The sequence below is a fragment of the Lactuca serriola genome, chromosome 4, assembly GCF_051521515.1.
Source record: "Lactuca serriola cultivar US96UC23 chromosome 4, Lser_US96UC23_V15, whole genome shotgun sequence".
NCBI lineage: Eukaryota > Viridiplantae > Streptophyta > Magnoliopsida > Asterales > Asteraceae > Lactuca > Lactuca serriola.
In genome coordinates this window covers 253,885,029-253,912,913 of record NC_136411.1, presented here as the reverse complement: position 1 = coordinate 253,912,913, position 27,885 = coordinate 253,885,029, and the positions used below count along the sequence as shown (strand labels likewise).

At 34.9% G+C, this 27,885-nt stretch overlaps 1 protein-coding gene across 4 annotated transcripts; it reads right to left on the bottom strand.

Annotated features, from left to right (window-relative positions):
- Window positions 1–5,312: 5,312 nt before the first annotated feature.
- On the bottom strand, window positions 5,313–16,216 carry LOC145096932 (putative carbohydrate esterase At4g34215). 4 transcript variants are annotated; one of them, XM_079034322.1, is made up of 2 exons: window positions 15,448–16,207; window positions 5,313–5,693 (listed from the first exon to the last, which is right to left on the bottom strand). In XM_079034322.1, the coding sequence occupies exons 1-2, from the start codon at window positions 16,108–16,110 to the stop codon at window positions 5,505–5,507; spliced, it is 852 nt and encodes a 283-aa protein (XP_078890448.1). In that variant the 5' UTR covers window positions 16,111–16,207; the 3' UTR covers window positions 5,313–5,504. The 4 variants fall into 4 exon arrangements, with proteins under 4 accessions (XP_078890448.1, XP_078890447.1, XP_078890449.1 ...); XM_079034321.1 differs by lacking the exon at window positions 5,313–5,693 and adding an exon at window positions 6,424–6,965 and having other exon boundaries at window positions 15,448–16,216; XM_079034323.1 differs by lacking the exon at window positions 5,313–5,693 and adding an exon at window positions 12,721–12,900 and having other exon boundaries at window positions 15,448–16,214.
- Window positions 16,217–27,885: the final 11,669 nt, after the last annotated feature.

The window sequence follows — 27,885 nt, the reverse complement described above, 5'->3', positions numbered from 1 at the left end:
GGAAAATCCTTATGCTCCAAAGTGTTAACGACGGGATACTATTGGCCAACAATGAAGTGATATGCCTTATTACGTGCATAAATACGTGAGGCTTGTCAAAGGCATAGCAACATCCTTCATCAACCAGCAGAACCTTTACATCCTATCATCTCCCCTTGGCCATTCATGAAATAGGGAATGGATATAGTTGGCAAGTTACCAAAAGCTCCTGGTGGAAACGTCTTTATGTTATTAATGATAGACTACTTCTCAAAGTGGATAGAGGTTGAAGCCTTTGTTCAAATATGTGACAAGGAGGTAATCTCATTTATCAAATGTAATATCTTGACCAGGTTCGGGATCCCTGACGAGATCATATGCGACAATGGATCCCAATTTATCAGCAAAAGGACTAGAGACTTTTACACGAGTTGGGGAATTGAAATGATAATGTCCATTCCTATTCATCCTCAAGCTAATGGCCAATCTGAATCCAGCAACAAATTTATTGTCAACAATTTGAAGAAAAGATTAATCGAAAAGAAAGGAAGATCGGCAGAAGAACTCCCTTTTGTCCTATGGGCAGATAGGACCACTTCAAAAACGACCACTGGCTAAACTCTATATTTACAGGATCAAGAGAACAACGACAAGATACAAATTACAAGATCAAGAGAACAACGATAGGATCCTAGCCCAAGATCTTGACACTATCAATGAACTTAGGCATCTTTCTAGGATCCACATTGCCGCTCATCAACAAAGGATCGCTAAATCATACAATAAGAACATTAATGTAATAAGATTTCAAATAAATGAATTGGTCCTTAGGAAGACATTCCAAAATACCTAGGATCTCATTGTAGGTAAATTGGCACCTAAATGGGAAGGGCCATATCTCATCGATTCAGAAGCAGGAAAGGGGGCATATTAGCTAGCTACCCTTGAAGGAAATGTCTTGCCAAGATCCTAGAATGCTATAAATCTAAAATCATACTTCATGTAAGTTTTATTAATCATTTTACAACAAGATCAAGGGACACACTCTCTACCCATTACTTTTATCTAATTCTTTCATTTAATTTTTCAAAGACCATTACTAACTTAAGCATTGGAGAGACGTTGGCCAAGTTGACGCCCACCCCAAGCTAATGTTTGCAAGATATAGGAATCTAATGATCTCAATAACCATGAATAGAGACTTATCATCTCTTTTATGATTAAAGGTACTTAATCCACTCTAAGGTTTAAAGAGTTAATAACCTCTGTCACACGAGTTAAGGTTTCTACACCTCGCTTGGATGCACGGTATCTAACTATGGGATGTGAATAAGGGGATCAGTTCACGTTATAGTAACTTGGCAACCCTATTATTTCTGAACATATGTTAAGATCCTAAACTAAATTTCTAAGGTTTATAACATTATCATGTTATCCTAAGTTGGGATCCTCCCCAGTAAATTTCTTAGGTTTATAACATTATCATGTTATCTTACGAAATGGGATTTTCCCTAATTATTATCTAAATTTGGGATTTTCCCCATTTATTATCTAAAGTTGGGATTTTCCCCAGTTATTATCTGAAGTTGGGATTTTCCCCAGTTATTATCTAAAATGGGATTTTCTCCAGTTATTTTGGGATCTTCCCTAATAGGGATCTTCCCCTATCATTTTCTTTTTCAGTTGAAAAGCAAAATAAGGATCTTTAAAGATATCCTAACAGGGATCCGTCTCTATGCAAACTCCAAAGATCATATGGAATTAAAGGAATCGTAGCTCAATACTTCACCTAAGGCAAAAGGTTATAAAGCCTAAAAATCATCAGGTTCTATCGATCCTTATTTATTAAGAACTATTCCCTATATTATAACTAAATTCTTATCTTTATAAGGATCCTAATTTCTTTGAAAACTTTAACGGATAACTAACTATTGTAGATCATTGAGATCCCAAGAGTTCTTGTAAAACCTGAACTCTTTAGGATCCTAACCATCCGAAGATCCTCATAAATCATACTGCTACAATCACCTCAAACACACGAGCAATGAGATATATACAAAGCAACCATATCCTGAAACTAGAAATGGTTGATCATTAACCCCACAAAAAATAACAAGATATAGTTTTACATACAACATGTTCAATTATTTTTAACTAATCAAACTTAACACTAGGCTTGATCACCTCCAACTGGAGTCTTCTCTCTCTTCTTCTTCTCTTCCTCTTCCTTCTTTTTATTCTGTTCTTCCTCTTCTCCCCTTTCCCCTATAGGAGTCTTACAAGCATTGAAAGGCCTACTAGTCAGCTTGGCCAAAGCCTCTTTCCACCCAACTGCATCCCAATATCCTGTGTTCTTGACGTCCTCTGCCAACTTGATTTTTGCCTCCCAAACCACATCGGCGGCATTGCTCTTGACTTCATCTATCTCCTCTTTGATCTACGCCGCATGCTCCTCTTCTTTTTTTCTTTCTCCTTGACCAGTCTCTCAACCTCTGTAAGAGGTACTTGTTGGCTACTTCTTGTTCCTTCAATGCTTATTCTGCTTGGCTTAGCATGGCCTTAAGATCCTCGGAGGAATGAGAGATATGATCACCCACCTGTAAGAGACAATGATGAGAACACTAAAGCCAAATTAAAAAAAACTATAAGGGTACTTATAGATTGTGAGAAGGAGATCAGCTTCTTCAATGCCTCGTTCACCTTGAGGTCCGCCAGGTTGAAGAGTTCAACCGATTTCCTCTTTTGGGATCCTGGATTTTTGACAGACAAATATATGGGAGCTTTCTTGCAAAGAAGAGAGGACTTTTCTTTCTTGACTACCAATTAGTCACTGGACATGATAGAATCAAGATCAACAAGGGTAAATCGTGCACCAGAACGAGTAGACTTGAATCCTAAGCATAGCAAAAAAAAAGTTCTATCAATTCAGGATCCTTCATAAGAAATGAAATAAAATTGAGGATGTAGTCATGGGAATAATGGTAGTTGAACTTTCTGGGTGGCTAGGATAATCAAACTTGAATGTTCTCTCAATCTTGGGCAGGCCAAGGAAATTCTCAATCATATCTTTAGTGTCTTCAGTGGGAGGAACAAGCTCTTCAAACTTGAAAGCTGCAAAAAAAAAATCAAACAAAATAAGAAGTGTGAATACCAGGATCCTTAGTATACAAATATGAAACCCTATCCTTTTTATCCCAAGATTGTGGCCAGAGATTTCCATCAGGGATGGAGTCGCGTTTCACGAAGAAGTATTTTTCTTTCCAACCACCACCATTATGCTTTGATTTCAAAATGAGGGGTGGTTTATCAGTCTTAACTTTCAGCAACAGACGAGAATTCTGAAAGGTCGAAAGATCATAAACATAAGCCAACTCATTCAAACTAATACTAAGATCCATGGAGTGGTTCAGTCGATCGATCCAATAAAGGATCCTCCAAACCGCTGGCATGGCTTGAATATACGAGACTATGGTAATCTCAAATAATTCATAAATAATATTGGGAAAACAGACCCAAGATGAAGAAACAAAATCTAGTTGGATCCTTGCACCAAAAGGTCTAAAACCAGTATCGGTGGGAAAAGTCATCGTTGTCATCAAAGGTACAAGTATCCTCTTAAGACAAAGCTTTCTGATCCATGAAATCATCTTCATGAACAACGATGATGTTTGTATGAGAACGTGTTGCTTTTTTGCCCATAATTAAATATGAAAAAAGATAAGGAAAAAAGAAATGAGGATAGTACCTTCGATGGTATTCAATGAACGTATGGAAGAGAGATAAATGATTAAGGCAAAATCAAAAAACTGAACATCCTATTTATACAAGAATCATGGAAAGGTAGAAGGGTGATTTGATAGATTACTATGCTCGCTTCAACGGCTACCAATATATCCGTTGGGATTCAAATTACCCTATCCGTTAAAACTTCAGAATCTATATTTCTCTCTTTATTTAAAAATTTTACCTTTGAATATTTGAAGTTAACCTAGATATTTCGTAGGTATAATTTCGGGGCAATTGTTAGGGCCAAGATCCTCAACCTTATTCAGGATCCCGGATCTTCAAGATCTTTCAGGATCTCAAACAATCCTTAGGATCCTGACTATTTTGATTATTATTCCCTAACACTTTTAACATATATATTTCTATTTCTTTTTCTCACATGTGTAGAAATAGTCAACATAAGACTCATTCTCAAAGAGGAATCGCTTCAACCAGGCTTAAGACCCAGGAATACCAAGCCAAACAACGTGCATATGCTCATTCAAGAGGATCACGAAATATCGGACTTATTGTTATTTAGTCTAGACTATAAACACACATGTAATACACCTACTATGGACACAATTAGCTTACTACTGCATTTGTATTTGTATTATCATCACCATTTCTGTCATCTATTTTTCAAATCAACAAAAACAAACAAGGCAGGTAATCATTATCATCTCCCAATGTTTTATGTCGGAGATCTTATAAATGGTCAAGGGCTTTCCTTGTAACTCACTTGTCTTACTTTGATCATTATTTGATACTTGCATCACCTTAAACACCACAACATCTCATACAATTTGGTTGAATAATACTTGATCAATTTTTTATCAAAATCATTAGGAACATAAACTTAACAAAAAAAATACAGTAATGAAATTTTATTATTATGAGGATGAAGCTCCTCTATATACCTCTTTCCCCAAGGTTGTTTTTAGACGACTTAATATGTTTTCAAATGTTGTCTCGATATGATTTTCACAAGGTGTGATGACATGTTTATTTAAAAAATGTACTTGGACAATTTTGTAAGTAAGTTGTTATTTTTTATCTTTAAGCTCATTATGTCTCAAGTATTTATCAATGTTTTACAATGAGTTCTAAATTTATTTGGTATTGTATGTATGCAGGATCTCAGACATTAGCTACTTTTAACCTTTGCAACATCCACCATGAAGCAAATGTTTGATATCCTCCATCCGTACAATGGTGGAGGGATGTGATTTAATGTTGCAAGATTACATGTTCATAACCGGCTCCATTAATGAAATGGCAAGGAATATCATGTTTATTTTGAAAAAAAAAGTAGTAGCTTTATAATTGAAAAAAAAAATATTAAACCGTAGAGAAAAAAAAAAAAAAAACTTAACTGTCTATTGTTTGTAACCTACTGTGGGGTGAAATAACAAGTAATACCTAAAATTTGAGTCTTATTTGAAGAAAAAATATTTATTCTAAAAAAAAGAAAAATATAAATATAAAGTCTTTTACGAAAAAAAAATAATAAATAAAAAAAACAACTAACTTTTATAATATATCTAATACATTAATAATCTAAAATATTAAAACAAAAGACAAGTCGTGCGTGACTCATTTGAACACCAAAAAATTATCCACAAAAAGTCGTTACTCAACCTATCAAACACACAAGTTTGAATTCCAAGAAAATGCATATAATCACCAAAAGAGAGTACACTCCATAAATTTCCCTAACATTATGGTAGCAAAAACTTAGGTGGAAGTCGTTCTATTGCTTAGAGTTTTAGGAAGGAGTTGGCCAACATCCGACCAAGACGCACTTGAGCTGCGGTGCTAAGATGCAAATTATCTGGTAGTAACTGCAAGCCCTTGGCATCCACACACCTTACATTCCGAAGCTTTATTCCTAGTTGTGCTTTTCTCACAGTTTCCACATATGGTCCTTGTCCTGAAATTATAGCCACCTGCACCATGTCGTGGACCAATTTCAAAAGAATTATATATATATATAACCATCATGACTATATGCATGAGTGTTTGTTTAGATTGATCGATCCTATCTAATCCAATCAAATGAATTCAAACTGATTTTAGTTTTTCATAATATGGATCCTATAGTCCGCACTAGATTAAAATCAAATTCGAACAAACGAAATTCCAATTCATTAGATCATTTTTTGCAATTAAGCGGGTGTTTGTTTTATCTTTTAAAACAACTTTTAGCTTTTTATCTTTTCCTAAAAGTTAAAAAGGAGCTAAAAGATGTTTGGTAAGTGAAAATATCTTTTAAAAATAACTTTTTAAATAGAAGGAAAATGAATGTTTTGAAAAGTCAGGTAAGAGGGTGTTTGGGATATTTTTTTACCTTCAAAAGTCCTTTTTGTAAAAAAAAATTGTAAAAGGACTTTTTACAAAAGGTGTTTTTAAAAATTTGTTTGGATTAGTTTTTGAGAGTCAAAAGCCAAAGTGGTTTTTAAAAAGTGTTTGGTTTAACTTTTACATGTAAAATGACTAAAAAGGACATGCTTACATATTTACAATTATTTACTACTTTACATATACTATTTTATACTTAACATTTTTTTAAACACATATTATAATTTTGTAAACATTTTATTAGAAAATATAAAATATAAATTTCTTTTAAATATTCCTAATTTTTTTTTATTATACCATGATAATATTAAAATTACATTCATACAAACTGTAAATAATTCATAAAAAATATCATAGATTATATTACATTCATCTTCGCAATGTGATTATATCTTGTGCAATAATATCTCGTATCGTTGCCATATATGAATCATCATCACTCGTGCGACGTTTACGTGGACCTTCTTCCTAAACTTCACTACTAGTATCACCTCGTATGAGATTTTAGGATTTTTGTTGTGCCCTATTAAACGCTTCATCAAACCTACCAATCTTTCTAATGTAGTTATGGATCACCATGGATGCTATCACAATTTTCACTTGGTTCTAGTACTTGTAATTAACATGCATATCTCTTAATAACGTCCACCTAGATTTCCACACTCCAAAAGTTCGTTCAATGATATTTCGCAATGATGAGTGGAGATAGTTAAATTTTTCTTTCGGTCCACGAGGTTGACGAATAACAGCCGTGTGTCCACGTCGAAAATCTGGTAAATGATAACGAATATTTGTGTCTTTGTATGGAGCAAGATACCCTCTAGTCTTTGGATATGCGGCATCAAAAACGTAATATTTATCTGTAAATAAAACAAACAAATTATTTTTTCGTTTCAAAAAAGTAGTAAAAATATAAAACTTGTGTTCCAAAAAAAATGAAGCCTTACAGAAACAGAGACCAGATCTTAATTTTCTATATCCAACGGGTGGTTAGTATATTTTTTTTGGAACACAAGTTTTATATTTTTACTACTTTTTTGAAACGAAAAAATAATTTGTTTGTTTTATTTACAGATAAATATTACGCTGTTGATGTCGGATATCCAAATACTAGAGGGTATCTTGCTCCATACAAAGGCATAAATATTCGTTATCATTTACCAGATTTTCGATGTGGACACACAGCTGCTATTCGTGAACCTCGCAGACCGAAAGAGAAATTTAACTATCTCCACTCATCATTGCAAAATATTATTGAACGAACTTTTGGAGTGTGGAAAGCTAGATGGGTGTTATTAAGAGATATGCATGTTAATTACAAGTACAAGAACCAAGTGAAAATTGTGATAGCATCGATGGCGATCCATAACTACATTAGAAAGATTGGTAGGTTTGATGAAGCGTTTAATACGGCACACAATGAATCCTAAAATCTCATACGAGGTGATACTAGTAGTGAAGTTTACGAAGAAGGTCCAAGTACACATCGCACGAGTGATGATGATTCATATATGGCAACGATACAAGATATTATTACACAAGATATAATCACATTGCGAAAATTAATATAATATTATCTATGATATTTTTTATGAATTATTTACAATTTGTATGAACGTAATTTTAATATTATCACGGTCTAATAAAAAAAATTAGGAATATTTAAAAGAAATTTATATTTTATATTTTCTAATAAAATGTTTACAAAATTAATATGTGTTTAAAAAAAATTGTTAAGTATAAAATAGTATATGTAAAATAGTAAATAATTGTAAACATGTAAGCATGTCCTTTTTAGTCATTTTACATGTAAAAGTTAAACCAAAAACTTTTAAAAAAAACTTTTGACTTTTGCATCTCAAAAGTTAATCCAAACACATTTTTAAAAATACCTTTTGTAAAAAATCCTTTTACAAAAAAGACTTTTGAAGGTAAAAAGATATCCCAGACATCCTCTAAGTTTTTAAATGTCAAGAGACAGGACTAAACATATATAACATTAATATTATGAAACTTGGATTGTCTAAGTATAAAACCACAACTATTCAATCGCTAGTCAACTCTAGCTATAAAAACAAATAGAATGGTTTAGTTGTGAAGTAAAATGGAAATGTCATAAAATGGACATCAATAATACTCCATGTGTTCAAGTCACTAAACTTCTAATCTTATTCAGTTCACTAACAAACTGTTTTGTTTTATTTTACCATTGAAGTTTTTTACCGCGTGTGCTAACCGTTTATGTCCACGAGGTCAGTGATATAGTAAAACCAAAAAAAAATAAAAATTGATGGCCAGTTAGAAGTTTAGTGATGTAAAAAGCAAATAAAATGATATTGGTTAAGTGGCTTTTTTCTTTAAACAAACAATTTGTCATATAAATATTACATATTTATCATCAAGAAACTTTTACTAACTTGAAATTAATAAAAACTCAAAATGAAAGTAACAAACATATATACATATCATTCAAACTCAAGACCTAATTTCCTACTCATTTTCCAAGATTTACCCAAATAAATTAAAAAATGATTAAATAGCCATTGAAATCATAGGTGTAGGCTCATGTGGTGCGATTACATTAATGGGCTCGGGTTTCGTCTTAAATATTTAAAAAAAAAATCCAATTTTCATATTTGTCTTGACAAACGGCATTGATGCGCAGACCGCATCAGGATATCCTTAGCCCCATGTGCGACGAATTCCTTAAGGACATAGTTAGAATTTTGATTTTTTTTTCAGTACTAAGATTTTGAAACTTTGACTACGGTTTATGAAACATTGACTTATGATTTTTAGGAGTTTTACTATGAAAAAGTACATAAATTTTTTATAAAATGTAGTGTTTCCAATATGTTAACTAAAAAAACCATGTGTACACATTCTAGTGAGTTTTCATTGTCATTTGTACCGGTAGAAAGCATGAGATTGTTGATTATCAACAAAAATATGTTAGGCCTTTCGTTAAGAATTAGGGAATACAATTTTCCGAAAATATAAATTTTTTTATTTTTTGTATTTGCTGAAAAAGGAAAGTTCGGAAGATAAATTAGATATTAGTTTGCCTTTCCAACATCCTGAAATTCTCTATGTTTTATGCATAGTTCATGATAGTGATGTTTATCACTTGATAAATGTGATTCAAAGTGTTATAAACGTTGTGCAATTGTACTACGATTTCAAGAATGATAGCATATCCAAGAACAATATCATAATTACTTTTTTCTAGGTCGGATAAGGCGAAACAAAAATATTTATTGAAGTGTTTCTCGTGAATCATTAACATGATGTGTACCAACATCATAATCACATGTAGCAACATCATCGTCACCAGCATAGTTAAAATTTTCAGGATCCACATAATAATGAATTAGTGATGTACTACGATTTCACGAATACTAGCATATCCAAGTACGCTATAATGGTATAATGTGAGAGATAAAATTGCATGGTGGATTGTTGCTCTTAAACCTACTAGATTTGTTCATGTTAGACGTCATATGTATTTTTATATTATTTTTTAGTTAGCCCAATCTGATACATTGAGCCCAATTGTATATTTCTTATATATATTCACGTATAGGCTATATAAAATCCTATGTTCCCCTTATTCTTGATTTGGATTGCTTGAATTATGATTCAAGGAAGGAGATAATGAAAACTCACTACATTGGGTATACAATGTATGATCATCAAACCCGACACCACTGCTGCTGAAGTTTGGAACACTATTCAAGTATGATTCCATGAAAACAAAGGAACCAAAGCCATTGAATTCGATGATGAATTGCATAACATAACTGTTGGTGATTCCACCATTATGGAATATTGTACCAAGATCAAATCCATATCCGATTTACTTACCAATATTGGAGCCCCGGTGCCCAAACGCAATTTAGCGATTTATAATATCAATGGGTTATCTTCCAAATATGCCCATGTTATTCCTACTATCCGCCACCAGAAACCTCTTCCTACTTTTCTTGAATTGAAATCCATTCTCACTCTTGAAGAACGATCCATGGCAAAGGATCACTCACGCCAAATTCAAGCTTCCTATCAGGATCATGCGTCATCAGCCACTATCCTCGCGACAGAGCACCAAAATCGATCTTCCAATTCTCGGTTTCACAACTCCGGCAATTGAGGTGGTGGCCGGAATCAACGAGGCGGCAGCAGGGGTGGTCGTAATAGCGGCAGAGGTGGTGGTAGACAAGGCAGGTCCGACGGCGGTAGTTTTGGTCGTTTTCAACACAACACAACTGAGAGGGTTTTACCCCTGGTCGACGTCGTCGCAAGATCAACAGCAACAGCATGGGTTGATGTCCTCTCCACCGCTCCAACAGGCCCCATGGCCCAACAGCACAATTTCAAATTTCTCTCAGCAGTGGCCCAATTTGCATCCAGCCCATCAGCATGCATTTTTTTCCTCGCAATTACTCCCAAGCCTTTCAAGATCCTAACTGGTTAAATGCCATGAAAGATGAATATGATGCATTTATTTCTAACGAAACTTGGGTTACTTGTACCTCGGCCTTCCAATGCTAATGTGGTTAATTGTATTTGGTTGTTCAAAAAGAAACTTATTGTGGATGGGTCTTTGACTGTGATGTAACGTTTAGTCCGGTTGTTAAACCGGCTACTATTCAGATTGTTCTTAGCCTTGTTGTCTCCCATCACTCTCCAGTTCAGTGATGAACTGGATGTCAAGAATGCGTTTCTTCACAGTTATCTTCAGCAGATGGTGTATATGCACCAACCACCGGGTTTTCGACACCCGTCCCTTCCTAATCATGTTTGTCTTTTGCAGAAATCGCTTTATGGTCTCAAGTTGGCCCTTAGAGCGTGGTATCACATATTTGCTCAGTTTATCACTCGATTTGGCTTCCTCAACAGCAAATCAGATTCATCTCTTTTTATATACATACGGGGAGATTATATTGCATACCTTCTTCTATATGTTGACAATATTGTGTTAACTGCATCTTCCACTGATCTCCTTCAGCTGAGTTCAGAATTTTTGATGACTGACTTGGGCTCTTTAAACTACTTTCTTGGTATTTCAGTCCCTAGAGATCGTCATGGAATGTTTCTATCTCAACAAAACTATGCTACGAGATTCTAGCTAGAGCAAATGTCGAATTGCAAACCCGCTTGCACTCCTGCAGATACTTCTGCAAAAATTGATGGTACGGCCCCTAGTTGAGGACCCGACTTTATATCGCAGTCTCGCGGGGGCTCTTCAATGCTTGACATTCACTCCCTCAGACATTTCATACGTTGTTCAACAAGTGTGCCTCTACATGCATGACCCCAAAGAGCCCCATTTTACTGCTCTCAAACGGATTCTACGATATATTTAGGGAACTTTGGATCATGGTTTACAATTATATGTTTCTTCGGCTTGTGGGCTCATTGCCTATTCGGATGCAATTCGGATGTTTATTGGGCTAGTTGCCCCACTTCCAGGCACTCCACTTCTGGATATTATGTTCTTCCCAGTCAGAATTTACTCTCATGTTCTTCTAAAAGACAAGGCACTATTTCGAGATCTAGTGTGAGGCATAGTACTGCGGAGTTGAAAATGCTGAAACAAGTTGGTTTCCTAACTTATTATGGGAAATTATATTATCCTTCTCTCACTGATACTCTGATATTCTGTGATAATGTCAACGCAATTTACCTATCTACTAATCCAGTTCAACCAAAACACATAGAGATCGATATACACTTTGTGTACGACAAAGTTGCATTGGGTCAGATTCGTGTCCTTCATGTTCCCTCATCTTCTCAATATGTTGACATCTTCACTAAAGGGCTCTCATCTTCTGTATTTCTCGAATTTAAATCTAGTTTGAATGTCCGTTCCAAACCTCCTGTTCAGACTACGGGGGGTTATTAGACGTCATATGTATTTGTATATTATTTTTTAGTTAGCCCAATCTTGTAAATGAGCCTAATTATATATATATATATATATATATATATATATATATATATATATATATATATATATATTCACGTTTAGGCTATATGCCTCTTCATGGGAAAATTACCTTTGTAACATCACATTAGTGATTTCCTTTTTCGTTACTTCAATTATCACCATCACTTCCAAACATAAGTGTATGTACAATGTTTCTAACACATTGAATTTCATTGATCAAGTCATCAAGTGACAACAATCATTGTCATCAATAATGTCTATAACATATATGTCTATAACATAGAGCATTTTTAGAATGTTGGACATAGGGGTGCAAACGAGCCGTGCCGAGCCCGAGCCTGGTCAGGCTCGGCTCGGGCTCGTTTAAGTTGTACGAGGCTCGAGCTCGAGCTCGGGCTCGATTCGAGCTTTCTTTTACTGAGCTCGGCTCGAGCTCGTAAAGAATTATACAAGCTCGGATCGGGCTTGGGCTCGGGCTCGGCTCGTTTTTCGTTTGATGTGCCTAAATAAGCTTAAGCTCGGCTCAAGCTCGTTAAAAAGCTCGTTTACTAATACCTGAAATCCATAATTTCTCAAATATGTTTTTATTTTAATATATAAAAATAATAATACAGTATATTATATAAAGGCTCGCTTAGGCTCGCGAGCCTAATCGAGCTTAGTTACATAGGCTCGTGCTCGAGCTCGTTTAATAAACGAGCTCAATATTAAGCTCGAGCTCAGCTCAGACTCGTTTAAAACTGGTTTCGAGTCGAGCTTTTAACGAGCCGATCCCGAGTAGCTTGGCTCGTTTGCACCTCTAGTTGGACAGACAAATTAATATCTTCTTTATCCACCAAATTGGTCTTCTATTTCACCAAATAAACAATTCAGAAAAATTTATATTTGTCGAAAAATGTACTCCATAATTCTTAACGAAAGCCAAACATGTTTTTGGCTTATCATGAACAATCTCCCACTTCCCACCGATGCAAATGACAACGAAAAACTTACTAGAATGTGAACTTATGGTTTTTTAAGTTAAAGTCATACTTAAAAAATAAATAAATAAATAAAATAAAATAAAGTGTAAATTACTGAAATCGTCCCTATGGTTTGGTAAGAATTGCATGTTTGATCCCTAATGTTTTTTTTGCACTCGGATCGACCATGTGGTTTAATTTTGTTGCGTTTTCCGTCCCTATGGTTTTGTCAAAATTGCACGTTTAGTCCCTTAATTTATGTACGTAAAGGGATGAAAAACGCAACAAAATCAAACCAAATGGACGATCCGAGTGCAATAAAAAAATTAGAGACCAAACGTGCAACTTTGACCAAAACATAGAGACGATTTCTGTAATTTACTCTAAAATAAAATAAAAAGCTGATAAAACTACATTTTATAAAAAAAAAAAAAAATATGTATTTTCTTGTAGTCACACTGTGAGAACTGAGAAATCATACACGAAATCGCATGAGGACCGAAATTGCAGCCCATTAGACAAAAATCGTAGTACATAACGCTCCACCTATGATTTTAGTTGCTATTTGGGTTAGCTTTTAATTTTTTGGCTATTGGAAAACGATTTAGGAAATTAAGATAAATTTGTTTTTTTTTTTTCTCTAAAGTAAGTTATTCGAAATTACTTTACTTTGTAGGACTGCTTTATTAATGACCATACTCAAATTGGTTATTTATTTGGTGAAATAATTTCACAAAAACGAAGCTATTCATAAAGGGTCAGAAAAGTAGTTTTGGTAAAGTAAAACAGTTTTGCAAATTAATTTATGCGAAATATATGATAAATGGATAAAATGGAAATTTGATATTATGACACTTAACGTTTAGATCATTTTGTATTTAATTCATTTTATTTATATTTGTCTCTGCGATTAGAGTTTACATGTTATGGGCAAAATTTCACAGATAAGGTCTAAAATTTCACATTAGCCGATCAAATAGTACATTTTACCATTTTTTTTTAATGATCATGTCATTTTCATATATTACAATTTTAATAAGCTTCATATGTTATAGTTTTTATTTAATATAATTCTTCAAATTATCATGAAAAAAATACCAAAAATATTCTTATCTCTTTTTTGTGAGTTTAATGTGTAAAATATATAACCGATCATCTACTAGGTTATAAATTTTTAATGTTGTTTAAAATATATATACTGATTATATAAATAAATTAGGGTAAATGACACAAAAAACACTTTTTTTACACAGAAATTCGATTTTGACACCGTGTTTTTTTTGTGTCAGTTTTGACACTGTGCTTTCCAATTTGTTACAATTATGACCACTTGACCGGTTAACCAGGTTACATGCTGATGTGGCATGATGACGTGTCAGTTTTGATGATGTGGCATGCTGACGTGTCAAAATTGATTTTTTTTTCCTCAAAAAACACTAAGTTTTCACTTTTTTCGATTTTGACACTAAGTTTAATTTTTTATTTCAATTTTGACACTATGTTTTTTTTGTTCCAATCGAACATTATTTATCAAATTTTGTTCAATTTTGTATAATTTCCATTTGAAACCGTATAAATATATTTTTTTTATTAAATTTTAAACCGTATAAATATATTTTTTTCGTTTAAAAACCACATTTTTATTTAAATACAAGGTGTTTTTTTTTCTTACATTCAAAGCATTAGTTATATAATGAGAATTAAACTAACCATAAGCTTCTAATAAGATGTAAATTTGATGGGTTGCAAAGTTGATATCCGAGTTTTGATCGACTACACGCCTCCAAACCTCCAAACACATTTTAAAATTGCATATTTAATATAAAATACAATTTTTATATAACTAATACATATTTATATATAAAAATATGGTTTTAGTGTTAAAAAAAATGTATTTATACAAAACTATGGTTTTAAAATGAAAAAAAAAACATATTTATACAGTTTAAATGTATTAAAAAAATATTTATACGGTTTCAAATAGAAAATAACAACATTGAACAAAATTGGAAAAAATGGTGTTCGATTTGGAACAAATAAAACATAATGTCAAAATTGAAATAAAAAATTAAACTTAGTGTCAAAATCGAAAAAAGTGAAAATTTAGTGTTTTTTATTGAAAAAAAATCAATTTTGACACGTCAGCATATCATGTCTTTATGCCACATCATCAAAACTGACACGTCATCATGCCACGTCAGCATGTAACCTGGTTAACCGGTCAAGTGATCAGAATTATAACAAATTGGAAAACACAGTGTCAAAATTGACACAAAAAAAACACGGTGTCAAAATCGAATTTCTGTGTAAAAAGTGTTTTTTGTGTCATTTCCCCAATGAATTAAAGCTTAAGTTAAATCCACTTTGTAATCTTTTAAAAATTCTAAAAGAAAATTCAATCAAATTTGTTGAAATTAAAAACAAGAAACTTACATGAACTATAGGGAGCAAAGGGGATCCAAGATCAGCACGAAGATTATTGAACAAATTGATCAGCCTTCTTCCATACATACGCGCATCCAATTCACTCACTGTATCACTCTCCCCCTGAAACCACAAAATCCCTCCGATCAACCCACCGCCACTCCGAGCCACCGTCGTCCTCCTCAAAAGCTGCCTGTACAGGAACCTCCCTCTTCCCCACTCGCTAATCTTGGTCCCTCGTGGACCTCCGATTGCACATGGAACCAAACCCAATAGACCCAGACTCCGATTTCTCTCCAACACTCTGTTAGCAAACGCCATTCCGGGGCCTATGCCACATGTTGCGTTCACATCAATGTCTTTGTGAAGAGGGTCACGAGCCTCGATCCAACTCAGATTGCCGGTTAATCGGAAGATTGAGGGGTTGGGTTTAGATTGAAGAGGTACAACGCCGTCCCAGGTGTTGTTCTGGACGCCACCTCGGCCGGACATGTTGCTTTGTCCGGCGAGTATGATTATGTGTTTCCCTGTGGAGGCGTAGGCAATGGTATTGGATAGCTGCAAAATCAGGCAAAGAAAGGCTAACATTTTGATGTTTGATGTTGAGAAATGGAGGCGAGTTTGAGCCTCTTGTGAGTTGTAATCTGTATTGTGAAGATGGTTTACTCGCATCTCACTTATCGGAAATCTTCGAATTTTTTTAGATTAGATTTGTACAACATTGATGTTGTGCACACTCCATACATACGAGCTGGAATAAAATAATTGGATCATTTCGGCAATTGAGATGAAATTGAAGATAGTTATTAATATAGTTATTTCATAAATATATATATATATATATATATATATATATATATATATATATATATATATATATATATATATATAACTTTTGATTTAATATTTTACTTAGTAATAAAATATATTTATTTTTAATAATAGTTTAAAATGTCAAAATGTCAGTTTGCTCCATAAAAATTTTAGTTTCTTGTCCGTGAAAAACTTGTAAATGTTTTGGGATGTAGTTTAAAAAATGGCATAAACTAGAGAATAAAAAACGATATTGAAATTGTATATTGATTGTTTGAATAATACATGGAACATCTTAAAAATTTAAGATTAGGTTCTTAAATTAATAAAGTAAATAAATGAAAAATGATTTATGTAAATAAATCATAAAGGTATAATCATGTCATTAGTTGATATGAAGTTTAGAAAGTTATAATTGAAAATAATAACATTTTTGAAAGTTAAAAGGCAAAATGTGTCAAATTGGTAAAATAGAATGAGTTTACCAAATGGTTGACTCAATTAGCGGAAAGGACGGTAAAATCTATATGATAAATGGAGAAGGACTTATTATGTCAAAACTTAAGTTGCAATCACAAATATTGAGGCTTGGTGGGTTCTGGCCAAAATGCTCAGACTAGAGGGACCAAATGTGAAAAATGGGAAAATAAGATCCACGCCCTCTTATTTCATTTCCTAGATTCGTGTTTATGCATCCTAAAGACCATCTAATGGCGATTATCACCTTCTCCCCATCTAAGGCTTGATTCAAGTGAGGAGCTAAACATCAAAGCAAAGAAAGGAAGAAAACAAAGGATTGCAAGGTATAATTTCTTTCCCTTCAACCTCGAAATCAACTTTATGAAGTGGGTGAAACCCAAATGTCGATTTTAGATTGTTATGATGGTTAGGGTTTCGTTTTCTAACCTCCCTTGATTTGTTTTGATGATCCCAATCTCAATCCAATCATCCCATTAATGGATTTGAGGATTTAGGTGAAAACTCTCATGAACCCTAGAAATTTAAATTGGGGATTTCATGTTTATATGTTAGATTGGAATGGATTATATGACCTAGATGATGTTTGACAACAATAAGTCCAATTGGAATGGTCAAAATCATCTATGATGGTAGAATCATGTTTAAGCTTGGATTGAAATGGATATAAGGACAATATGATGAAAACAATGGAGTCATTTGTAGTTGAGAGGTTAATGGGTAAAGGAAGTTCATAATTATGAATGGATACTCTTGGAATGATTTGAAATCAAAACATAAGGTATTGCTTGATTCCTAGATTGATAAATGGAGTTATTAATAATAAGGGCATTTTGGGAAATCTATTGATAAACACATAATGATTGGCATCTAAGAAGTGAATGACATTCATGAACATGAATTGATACTCTAGAAATGATATTAGAACATAAACATGAAATGTTAGTGAAGTTCTAACTCTAATGATTGTTATGATCCAAGGGTAATTTGGGAAACATGGAATAAAATTGACGATTTCATAGTTGGATTAGGTATTTACAATAAGATTAGGAATGGTTTTATACACTTGACAACTTACGTATGAGTATTCAATAAGTTTGGAATAAACCTTGTGAGTTTTGGAATGCTTAATTGAACAATTTGCTACTCTACCCTTATGATGGAATTTGAGAACTACTATGTTCTTAAATAGTTTCAATGAGCTTTTAATGAATTAAGTGGGGTGTATTAGGATGATAAAACACCTTCTAATCAAGTGTGAGAACCTATACAAATGGTACAAAGTGATTTGGAAAAGGGACTTCAAGAACTATGCAAAGTATAGTGTTATTTTGAGTAAAATCGACTTTTGTATGCGTGCAGACATGAAAACATGGTCCGTATAAATGCATGCTTTAATTTACACGCCCTGTGTAAATCCCTGTTAGAGGTTTTCTTGTTTTCTTCATAACTTTTGAATCAGACTCAGATTTACGAACGGTTTTCGCCTACATTCATATTTTTACATGAGGAATAGTATAAAGCAATAAAATTTAGTATTTACACCTTTGAGGGATATTTTGGTCATTTTAATGACTTATGTCCATATATGGTGTAGGTAGAGTTTGAAAAGGATTGCTATAGGGAAAGGAACTAAAAGAGCACTAGCTAACCTATGTGTGATTGAGGTGAGTACGTGTTGACATTTTTCCTACTTTGGGGTACATGGCAAAAGGATTTCTATAATTGTAACATTCCAAAATTTCCAAATCAAATTTTCATTTTTAGATAACCAAAACATTCCCATAAATATGAAATCTCAATAACAATTGTTTTCAAAATTCATAACATCAAATATTTATTCAATATATCAGAGTGTCTCAAAATAAAATCGTCGGAGATAGTGCATGAAGCGTCATTAAGTCGGGCCCTTGCCCTTAGGCTCTGAAGTAGCTGAAACAAACAACAAACTGTAAGCTAATGCTTAGTGAGTTCCCCAAAGCATACCCCCCCACAATCCACATAATCATATAATCCATAATAGCTCTATAAGCTACATATAATACATAATCCATGCATACAAACATATAAGGATGCCATGGAAACCTTCCAAGGTCTTATACCAAGTGCCACTGGAAACCCCACGTGGTCTTAAGTATCTACCATGGGAACCCACCACATGGTCTTTGCTAGCTGCCACTAGAACCCCCACGTGGTCTTGGCTACCTGTCGTGGGAACTTCCACACGATCTTCACCAACCATAGAAATAACATACAAGCTAAACATGTAAACATACTAGGAAGCCATGGAAACCCTCCAAGGAATTATACCAAATGCCATAGGAACCTCCCCATGGTCTTAATCTACTGCCACGGGAACCCCCCGGGGACTTCCATACAAATGTCATACTGACATATCATATAATTAAATGACAATCCATATATCATGTAATGGGACGACCTTGGTGCCTTGGACCCATTGGTATGGTGAGAAGACTCACCTCTGTCTGCTAAATCCGGAAGCTGCTCTCTTAACAGTCTGGAACTGCCCGTGCTGAACAATAATACCATTAACCTAAGGGTAGGGTTGAATATAATCCAGTTAATGAACCTAAGCCCTAAGTCCTTTCAGAATGGCCCAAAAGTCTCCCATTACTAATGGTATGTACAATATCATTAATGGGCCTCATGGCCCAATAAAGCCCAACCATAGTAACCATGGCCCAAAACAGATAAATTGGCCCACTAACTTAAAACATGACTAGGCCCAATGACTGATTAAGGCCCAAAAGGATTATAAGCCCAAAACAAGCACAATCTCATCTGAGTGTGTACGCCTTGCGTACCACTCCTGTACGTTCAACGTACTGAGTCCCTGTGTTGTACACGTTGCATATGCTATACTACGCCCAATGTACAATCAAATTAAGCACCTTCTTCCATTAAGTGCTTAATACTTGATGTTCCTGATGGGATTTGATCATTCTAAAACTCCTATGGTGTACATGTTGTTGGGGTTTGAGCATTCTAACACTCCTAAGTGTACATGCAACCCTAAATACCTTGGATCTATGTTTTCTCTATTATACATGCAAATATGAATATTCCAAGGTATTACCCTAACTAGCATACAATCTTTTGATACTTGAATAATAAACTAGATAGAAATACATACCTTGTTGATGTAGCTTAACTCCATGAAGCTCGAGAGCCTAGTGCCCCAAGTGTGACACCTCAAATGGTTCACAAAACATCATCAACACTTGGAATAACCATGAAAAGAAGACACTTCATGCTCAAATTGGCTAGCCCTCATATAAGTATCACTAGTGCTAATTTCTTGAGCTAAAGGGGTCTTTATATAGTGTGGCTATTAGGGTTACACCATGTAACTCATGACTTTACCCATTCCTTATGCTCCATGGGTTTTAACCTCCATGGAGTATCCATGGGTCACCACATGGGTTAAACCCAACATAAGGAATCTTGGATCATAAGCCCACATATATAAGAATTAACGATTTTCACAATCAATCCCCATATATTTAATTAGGCTCTTTTGATCACTAAATTAAGTCCAAATTAATTCTTGATCAATACTAATTAAATAACATGATTTCATATTAATATATTAGAACTTATAATATATGAATATGTCACAAATGTCCTCTTCTCACAAACGGTCTATCCAAATGTTCTGATGCCATGCAACCCAAATGGACCATGCCGAGTCGGGTCAAGTACATAACAATTATAGTTATGGACTTAGACACTAATCGAATAGTCTCCCACTTCGATAAGTGTAAAACTATTATTGAGTATGACTTCAAAACCTAACTGGCAATCGTAGCTCTCAAAAGCCGTTGTCGGACTCTGACCTTGTTGATGAACTCTGACCTTTGTCAATGACTTGTCCATTAGATAAGGGATCATATATTCCTCCATTCTAGCTATCATATGGAATGAGACATGGATTAAAATCATTCTCTCTGTCCATTTGTTGTTTCCCAATTTCCGATTTATGACGATTGACTAATTGAACAAATCAAATCAGTATTGGCTTGGCCAAACACTCACATGTATCATCATTAAATCATCGAGGGGCCCAAAGATATCGCTTTTATCCCGAAGGTAAAAGGAATGGATAAACTTCGACTCATATGGCTTGTTCTACTACTTGCTAAATCATACACAAAGGCATGTTTAATAACATCGAGTTACCGAATGCGTTTCCGTGCAATCAATGTACAACCAACTCATAGTAACAACTCATATCTTTAGGTTTGAAGAATATAAGATATTATCGTCTCATGATCACTCGTGATAAAATCCATGAAGTGATTCCAATGAGCGCGGGTTGAATCCAATACTCAGAACTTATGAGCACTCATGAGTGTTGTAGCACAAATTTGTCCACCAACTTGGACCTCTACAAGCCAACCCATGACAATCTTGATTCATATCTACTTCCAACATATGACCGACTGTGGATGGTTTGAATAACTTAGTCATTCCGGAAGAATACCCTAGTTTATTCTGGAAGTCAAAACATGCAAAATGAAACACAAGAATAATTGAATCTAATATGGTATCAAAACCTATGAACATAAATAAAACACCTTTTATTTATCACCATATGATTACACATTATTCATTGCATACTGTTTCAGCTATCAACTTTATTCTTGAATTAAAATAATAGTTGTCCCATGCTCCGAGCATGTACACTGTGTTTTTCTAAACAATAGCTTTGCCATACACCAAATATGCACTCTATATTTGTCTATGATCTTTACTTTGTGAAATAAACCAATTGACCAAACTTTGAATGATTCTAATTTCACACTCCCGAATTCTTATGGCAAATGCAGGAATTCCAAATTCATACCATTTTACCGAAATCTATTAGATTCTAAACTTATATGCAATGATTCTCTTGTAATGATTATGCACAAAGTCACAAGGACTTGACAACAAACATTGGAGAGCATTCCAAAGGAGATCAACTCCTTGGAAACATCCTTCTTGCATTAAGTTTCCTAATCTTACACAGATTTATTGAACAACTTCCACCAATGGGATCATTTCCACATTCCCCTTTTGACTATCACTTTTGAACAAGAGTTGCCTCTTTTCAGAATATGTCAATATGATCCTTCCAATAATTAACACTATACTTCCAACTATCCCTGAGCAACCAATCTTTGGTAAACCTTAGATTGTCCTCGACAATTGCTTGATCGTTTTAGTCATATACAGTTCTAGACCTTTTCCCTTCTTAATGCCCCAGGCATTTGGAAAATTTTAGAAAGGATGAATATAGCACATCTAATCGATCCTATATCTGAAGCATATGGGACATGATTCATGATGTCTCACATAAAGACTAAACCAGTCTTTTGCTATAATATTTCCATTTCTATTTGCCAAGTTCTCATAATTCAGATTATGAAAAGGGATGTCGTAATCATAATCGAATTTTAGAACACAAATAATGAACCCATATATAGAATTTCCTTATGTTGAGCCATTCTAACATGAAATTCATATATATATATATATATATATATATATATATATATATATATATATATATATCCTTGACTAAATTTGATTAAAATCTCAATCTAAGCTTTTAGAATTGAAATGAAGTATAATTTCCTCTCCCTTAATTATAGCAAAACAACTTTTCAACCCCTGCAGCCTCACGGATTGAAACTTTTGTTTTCTATAATTAACATTGATAACTTGCAATACTTATCATAATTATCATGCTCCCACTAACATGATGATTATTAGCATAACACTTATGCTCCCACTAGCTTTGACATGTACTCTGAAATCAGCTAGACTTCTAGAAATCAAAACTTTATTGACTTTCTTACCAAAGTTCAGTTTTCTGATACTAGATTGCTTTGATAAGACTTTATCAAAATCATACACCTTTCATTAGATAGCTTATAGGTGTGTTTAAACAATTTAAGAACTATGAAAATGGATTTTGTAATCATAGTCTCAATTGTTTAGACCTTTGTCACTTCACACAAGTCCAGGTTAGTGTGTCGATTAACCACACACGCTCCACTAACGAATTTGAAAATGCAAATATCATAATTTCTATCTAGTTAAAATCTACTTAGTGAAAGTGTTTCCTCACCATCATTTTCATGAATCGGAGAGAAACCTTATGACACTTAGATTTAATGGTGTATGTGTTCTTATCCATGTGAATTGTCAAAACCATAGTCACAAGACAAGGACAATGACAAATCCAAACTCATATGGACTGAACTCAATCTTAATTTCTTGCCTTCTGGCAGCTCAAGGACCTGCCATTGCTTCTAAGTTGTTATGCAACCAATTGAGAACTCTAAGAACTCATATGCAAAGCCAACTTTAACTGGAATGAGCACAGAATATGTCAACATGATAGGTTATAAACCTCAAGTCATGTGCTAGTGATAAACTTACAGGTTTTTATTCTTGATTATCCTTTCACGATCTTTAAGACTCCCACTATCCTCTTCACACATAATGCTCACTTGCCAAATATTCAAGAGATAGTTTAGATTCTTTATCAAGACAAACACTTTACACAATTGGCCTTAGTTGGTCTTTGTTTTGTCCAAAACATCACAACTTACCAATTTCAAATGTACAAGAGCAGAAAACTTTTACCCTTACATTTGACTAGTGTTTTAAACCTTTCTTTAAGATATTTCACTCAACTTACAGTCTTGGAGTATGACCCTAAGACTAGTTTTGGAACGAAGTATGACTCATCTTCTTGATTTGACCACATCAACAATTCATAGCTTCTCTTCTTAACTATCAGAATGCACTTAGGGAATGAATTGCGATAAGGTCTCTTAATCGTTAAGATGATCATATGACATGATACTAAAGTACTCTCCCATCTTTTCAGATTTGAGAAACTTTTATCCTTCTGCCTAATTTGATTATTCTTATTCGCTCTGCCATATATTGGAAGCTTTTCCAATGTCTCAGAATTACACTTAAGCTTGTAAGTGTAACCATATTTACTGAGCTTTAGTAAATTATGACAAATAATCTTATTGATCTTTTGTGGTGGACTTGACTAGTGCACAAGAATGTGTACTCAATCCCTTATTCCTAAACTTGACTTCACATATACATGTGAACAAGGAACTAGTCTTAATTTTCCAAAGATGAAAAATTCTCATTCATCATGTTGTACAACTTGCATGATTCCAAGTTTCGGTCCAATTGAAACTTGGGTGATGAGGATCTTTCTTTATTTGGTAAATTTAGACATTACCACAAATGAAAGAATCAATTTCATATTTCCACTCTTGCTATTAATGGAATCATATAAGCAACAATTTTTTTCCCTCAAATGCCATTGTAAGGATATTTTAAAATAAATAAAATCATCATTTTTTCCTTTTATTTTAAAAATTTTGCGGAAAAACTATCCTTACAATGCAAAAGAGCATGAAAACTATGTTCTTATCTGTTCCTAAGCAATATATCATAACTCCTAAGAAGTAGCTCAAGAATCCAATCTTCAAACTATGCGATAGAAATCCATCTACGCGATCAGATTCAGCATATTCTTTCTTTAAGTTTCTTCACTTTTCTTTGATTCTTAAAACATCAACATGTGACCCAGTCACATCATGTATCAAGAATCTCATAATAGAAACTTAGCAGAGTTAGATGGTGGACTTTGCCTGAAGTAGAGTCGAACTTATTGACTTTAACATCCTTGGGTAAAATCTGGCAGCTTTGCAACTAATGCCCCTTCCTTTGGCAATATAAACATATGGAGCCTTTGGTAATGGTACTGGTACTATCACAGACTTAGCTTTTCTGTTTACCATTTGGTTAATTGAGTTGACTATGGCCGATCCCTTTCCATTGGGAAGAGAATGCTTTTTCTGGATTTCCAGTGTCATCATTGTCTATGTCCACAAAGTTTTAGGAAGTTGATCTTAGCAAATAGATAAGATCATTAAGGGTCTTGTCATAGTCTGTTTCATAGGGGTCCCAAAGGAACTCACTATGTGACTTAGAAACTGATTGAACATCCAACTTTCTTAAGACTTTGACACCCAACTTTCCTGGCTTGTCAATATGTGACTTCATTTCCAAGATGTGATCACACCTAGACCTTGCCTTGCCAATAGGGCTTGAGTGACCTTGAACTTTTGGGTTAGGGAGAATAATTGGAGGAGGTGGAGAAAGTGAAGTTCCAAGAGATTTGGAAAGATCATAGATGTCTGAACTAGACATCTTTTGGGAGATATTCAAGATAGTTGATCTAAAGTCCTTAATATAACACCCGATATGAAATATTAAGTCTAGGACCCAATAGAATATTTTATAACTAGGAAGAGGGATGTCGTAATCCAAGCTATAAAATATTTGAAGGTAGGTGAATGACGATTCACCAATTTCCACCATGAAAAACGATATAATTATTAGGTTTTTGATGAGATTAAAACTCTTAGATCGATTAGATCTTTCACAAGTACGATTATAGAAATCAAACAATTTAAAACAATATGAGAATTAACACAGATCATAATCAAATATATGCTTATGATTCAAAACAAAGTCACACCTCAGCAGAGCTCGATGAAGAACTTCCGCTGTAGAGGCGAGCTAGGGTTTACAAAACTATGAAGCAAATAAACAATGAAAGCGATTACTACTAAGTCTGCATGCGTGCAACTTATATACTAAACCTAGTACAAAAATATGGACGATTGGACAGGCCCAATACCGGTATTAAAACTGGGCTAAGGACCGAGCCCATGACGCAATTTAATAGACTCAACAATCTCCCCCTTTGCGTCAAATGAGGCGGGAGATTATTTCTTCTGAGCAGGCTTCACCGTCTTTATAACTTTAAACAAACGAGAAATTATGGCGAGAGAGTCTGTCTAAACTGTATGTACCACCTCAGCATGTCAGAGAATAATTTCTTATCAGCAGCATTGTTCTGATCGCACCTCGAAATGATCTCCAAGATATGCTCAAGGCAATACGTTGAGAAGAGGTGTTTGTCAACAAGAGCGAACATACATTTTTGACCTTCGCCCCTGAGGAACATAACTGTGTGATACTTTGAATCGATTTTCCCCTTGATCATGGTATTGACATTGCCAGCTTTGCCCATAGTTTTGACCGTTGTTCGCTTGTGTATGGAAGAGGCAATCTCCTGGTCCATCTTCGCTACCTCATGTATGTAGCAAACAAGCATATGCTTGACATGATCGATTATTGGCTGATACTCCATAGGATTCAACTAAAGAATATTAATGAGGAGTATCCAGTCATGAGGATTAAGGTTTGGTAGATCAGCGAGGGTAAAATGGTAGACTGAGCCTTCGGTTCCTCGAGTCACCCTGAATTTGACATTAATAAATTTCCCTGCTAAATAGGGATTCATTACCTTGACTGTGGTTTTTTTCTTTGAGCTCCAAGTCAGGTATTGGGGTTGAGCAAACTCCAAGTAAAATTCCAGAAGATCCCTATCTACCTTCGGGTCTGGGGATGGAATAGCAGCAGTCGAGTTGAAGCAGTGGAAGATAAATGCCTTTCGAGTGATTGGCATATCGAACTGTGCATCCTTGGAATTGTCAAGACCAAAGGAAATTATTGGCTCAAGCCATAGAATGCTTGGCTCATCAATTGCACATCTTAGAAGCGAGTCATTTGTCCACACAGGAAACATGGACTTTTTCTTCTCTAGGAGCTCCGCCTCCTTTCGCTTCAGCTCTAGCTCAGCTTGCTGTTTCTTGCTGTTTTCTTTTATTTCTTTTTCAGAATTCATAACCTTCTAGAAGGGTTTCTTGGGATTCTCGACATAGACATCATCTTCATTGTCTGTGTCATCCTCGCCAATTTTCTTCTTCTTTTTGTCTTTGTTACTGACCGAAGCTTCATTACTCTTCGGTTCAGTAGATGGTTTTGATCCAGAGGGTGGAGGTTGCGTTGTCAGTTTCTCTCCCCCTTGTTTCGGTTGGACCCCGGTCACCGGAACACCCTCGATATGGCTAAGAATGTTCAATGCCGGTCTGAGCTTGTCCGCCAGATGACGCCTAACAGTTATAGTGATGATCGGATCATGAGCCTCGATAAGATGAAGAAGGATGGAGTGAACATCTGCATTAGAACTCCTAATGACCTCCCTTTCTGACTTGAGGTCATTAATCTCAGCATTAGCAGTACGCAGCTTGTGTGTTTGCAATTTAAGATGGGCAGTACTTCTGTCTAGCTCATCGATAATGCGATTCTCCACAGCTAACTCCGCCACCAGTTGAGTTAAGCGTTTGTTGACATTAGCATGGAGCGTTTCATTGGCTTCTTCAATGGCTTGGTGTGTCGCTTCAATGTTCGAGCGCTCAGATTGAAGAGACCTTTGAAGATTCTCTACTAAAGCATTGACAGTTTGAGCGTTTTTGGCAGCAGCAGCCTGCAAGGAATCTAGAAATAAATGAGCTTCGGAGACTAGTTTATCGACTTTTGCGGTCGCTTCCTTGCACTCCTTAGTAGAGGCATCAACAGCAAGAGAGGCCTGTTGACATTGGGAAGTAAAGGCTTCGATTGCCTTGGCTGCAGCAGATAAAGTGGCACTGTGTTCGGTGACGACCGAAGAGAACAAGACCTTCAAGGCAGCTTCATAATAGGTACCAGAGGAAGAGAATGAAAGCAGTTGATCAAGCTTTTCGTTTACTGCCTTGAGATGACGTTTTGTAAAAGGCTCATCATCATCATCATCGCTCTACACTCGATAAGGACTGAAATATGTGGAATCGAATTCCAAGTCCTCACCACCTAAAATAGGGGTTGTTTTAGTAAATTGTGTGGAAGATAAGGGTTTTGAAGAAGGCGGAGGTTCGGTTGTGACAGGAGGTTCGGTTGTGACAGGAGGTTCGGTTGTAGGAGGATTGGGAACAATAAAGTGTGGTTTTGTGGTAGTAGTGGTAGTGGTGGTATCTGTGAAAATGGGAGTGGGAATAGGAATTATAGTGAATGGTTGTGAGGTGGTAATTGGAGAGACAGGAGGGATGGAGACTGGGATTGTTACAGGTGAAGGTGAAGGAGGATTAGAGCGAACTGGAATTTCTGGAGTAGGGGAGCGAGGCGGAGTATCACCGCCGCCCGAAGCCTCTTCATCAGAGCTTT

What these genes read in the sequence shown, in the direction of transcription:
- LOC145096932 (XM_079034321.1), bottom strand. Translation starts at nt 16,110, where the DNA reads ATGCGAGTAAACCATCTTCACAATACAGATTACAACTCACAAGAGGCT. An exon ending in CTTTGCTCCCTATAGTTCAT is followed by an intron (nt 6,966 to 15,447) that starts GTAAGTTTCTTG and finishes TTTTATTTACAG; the next exon opens with ATAAATATTACGTTTTTGAT.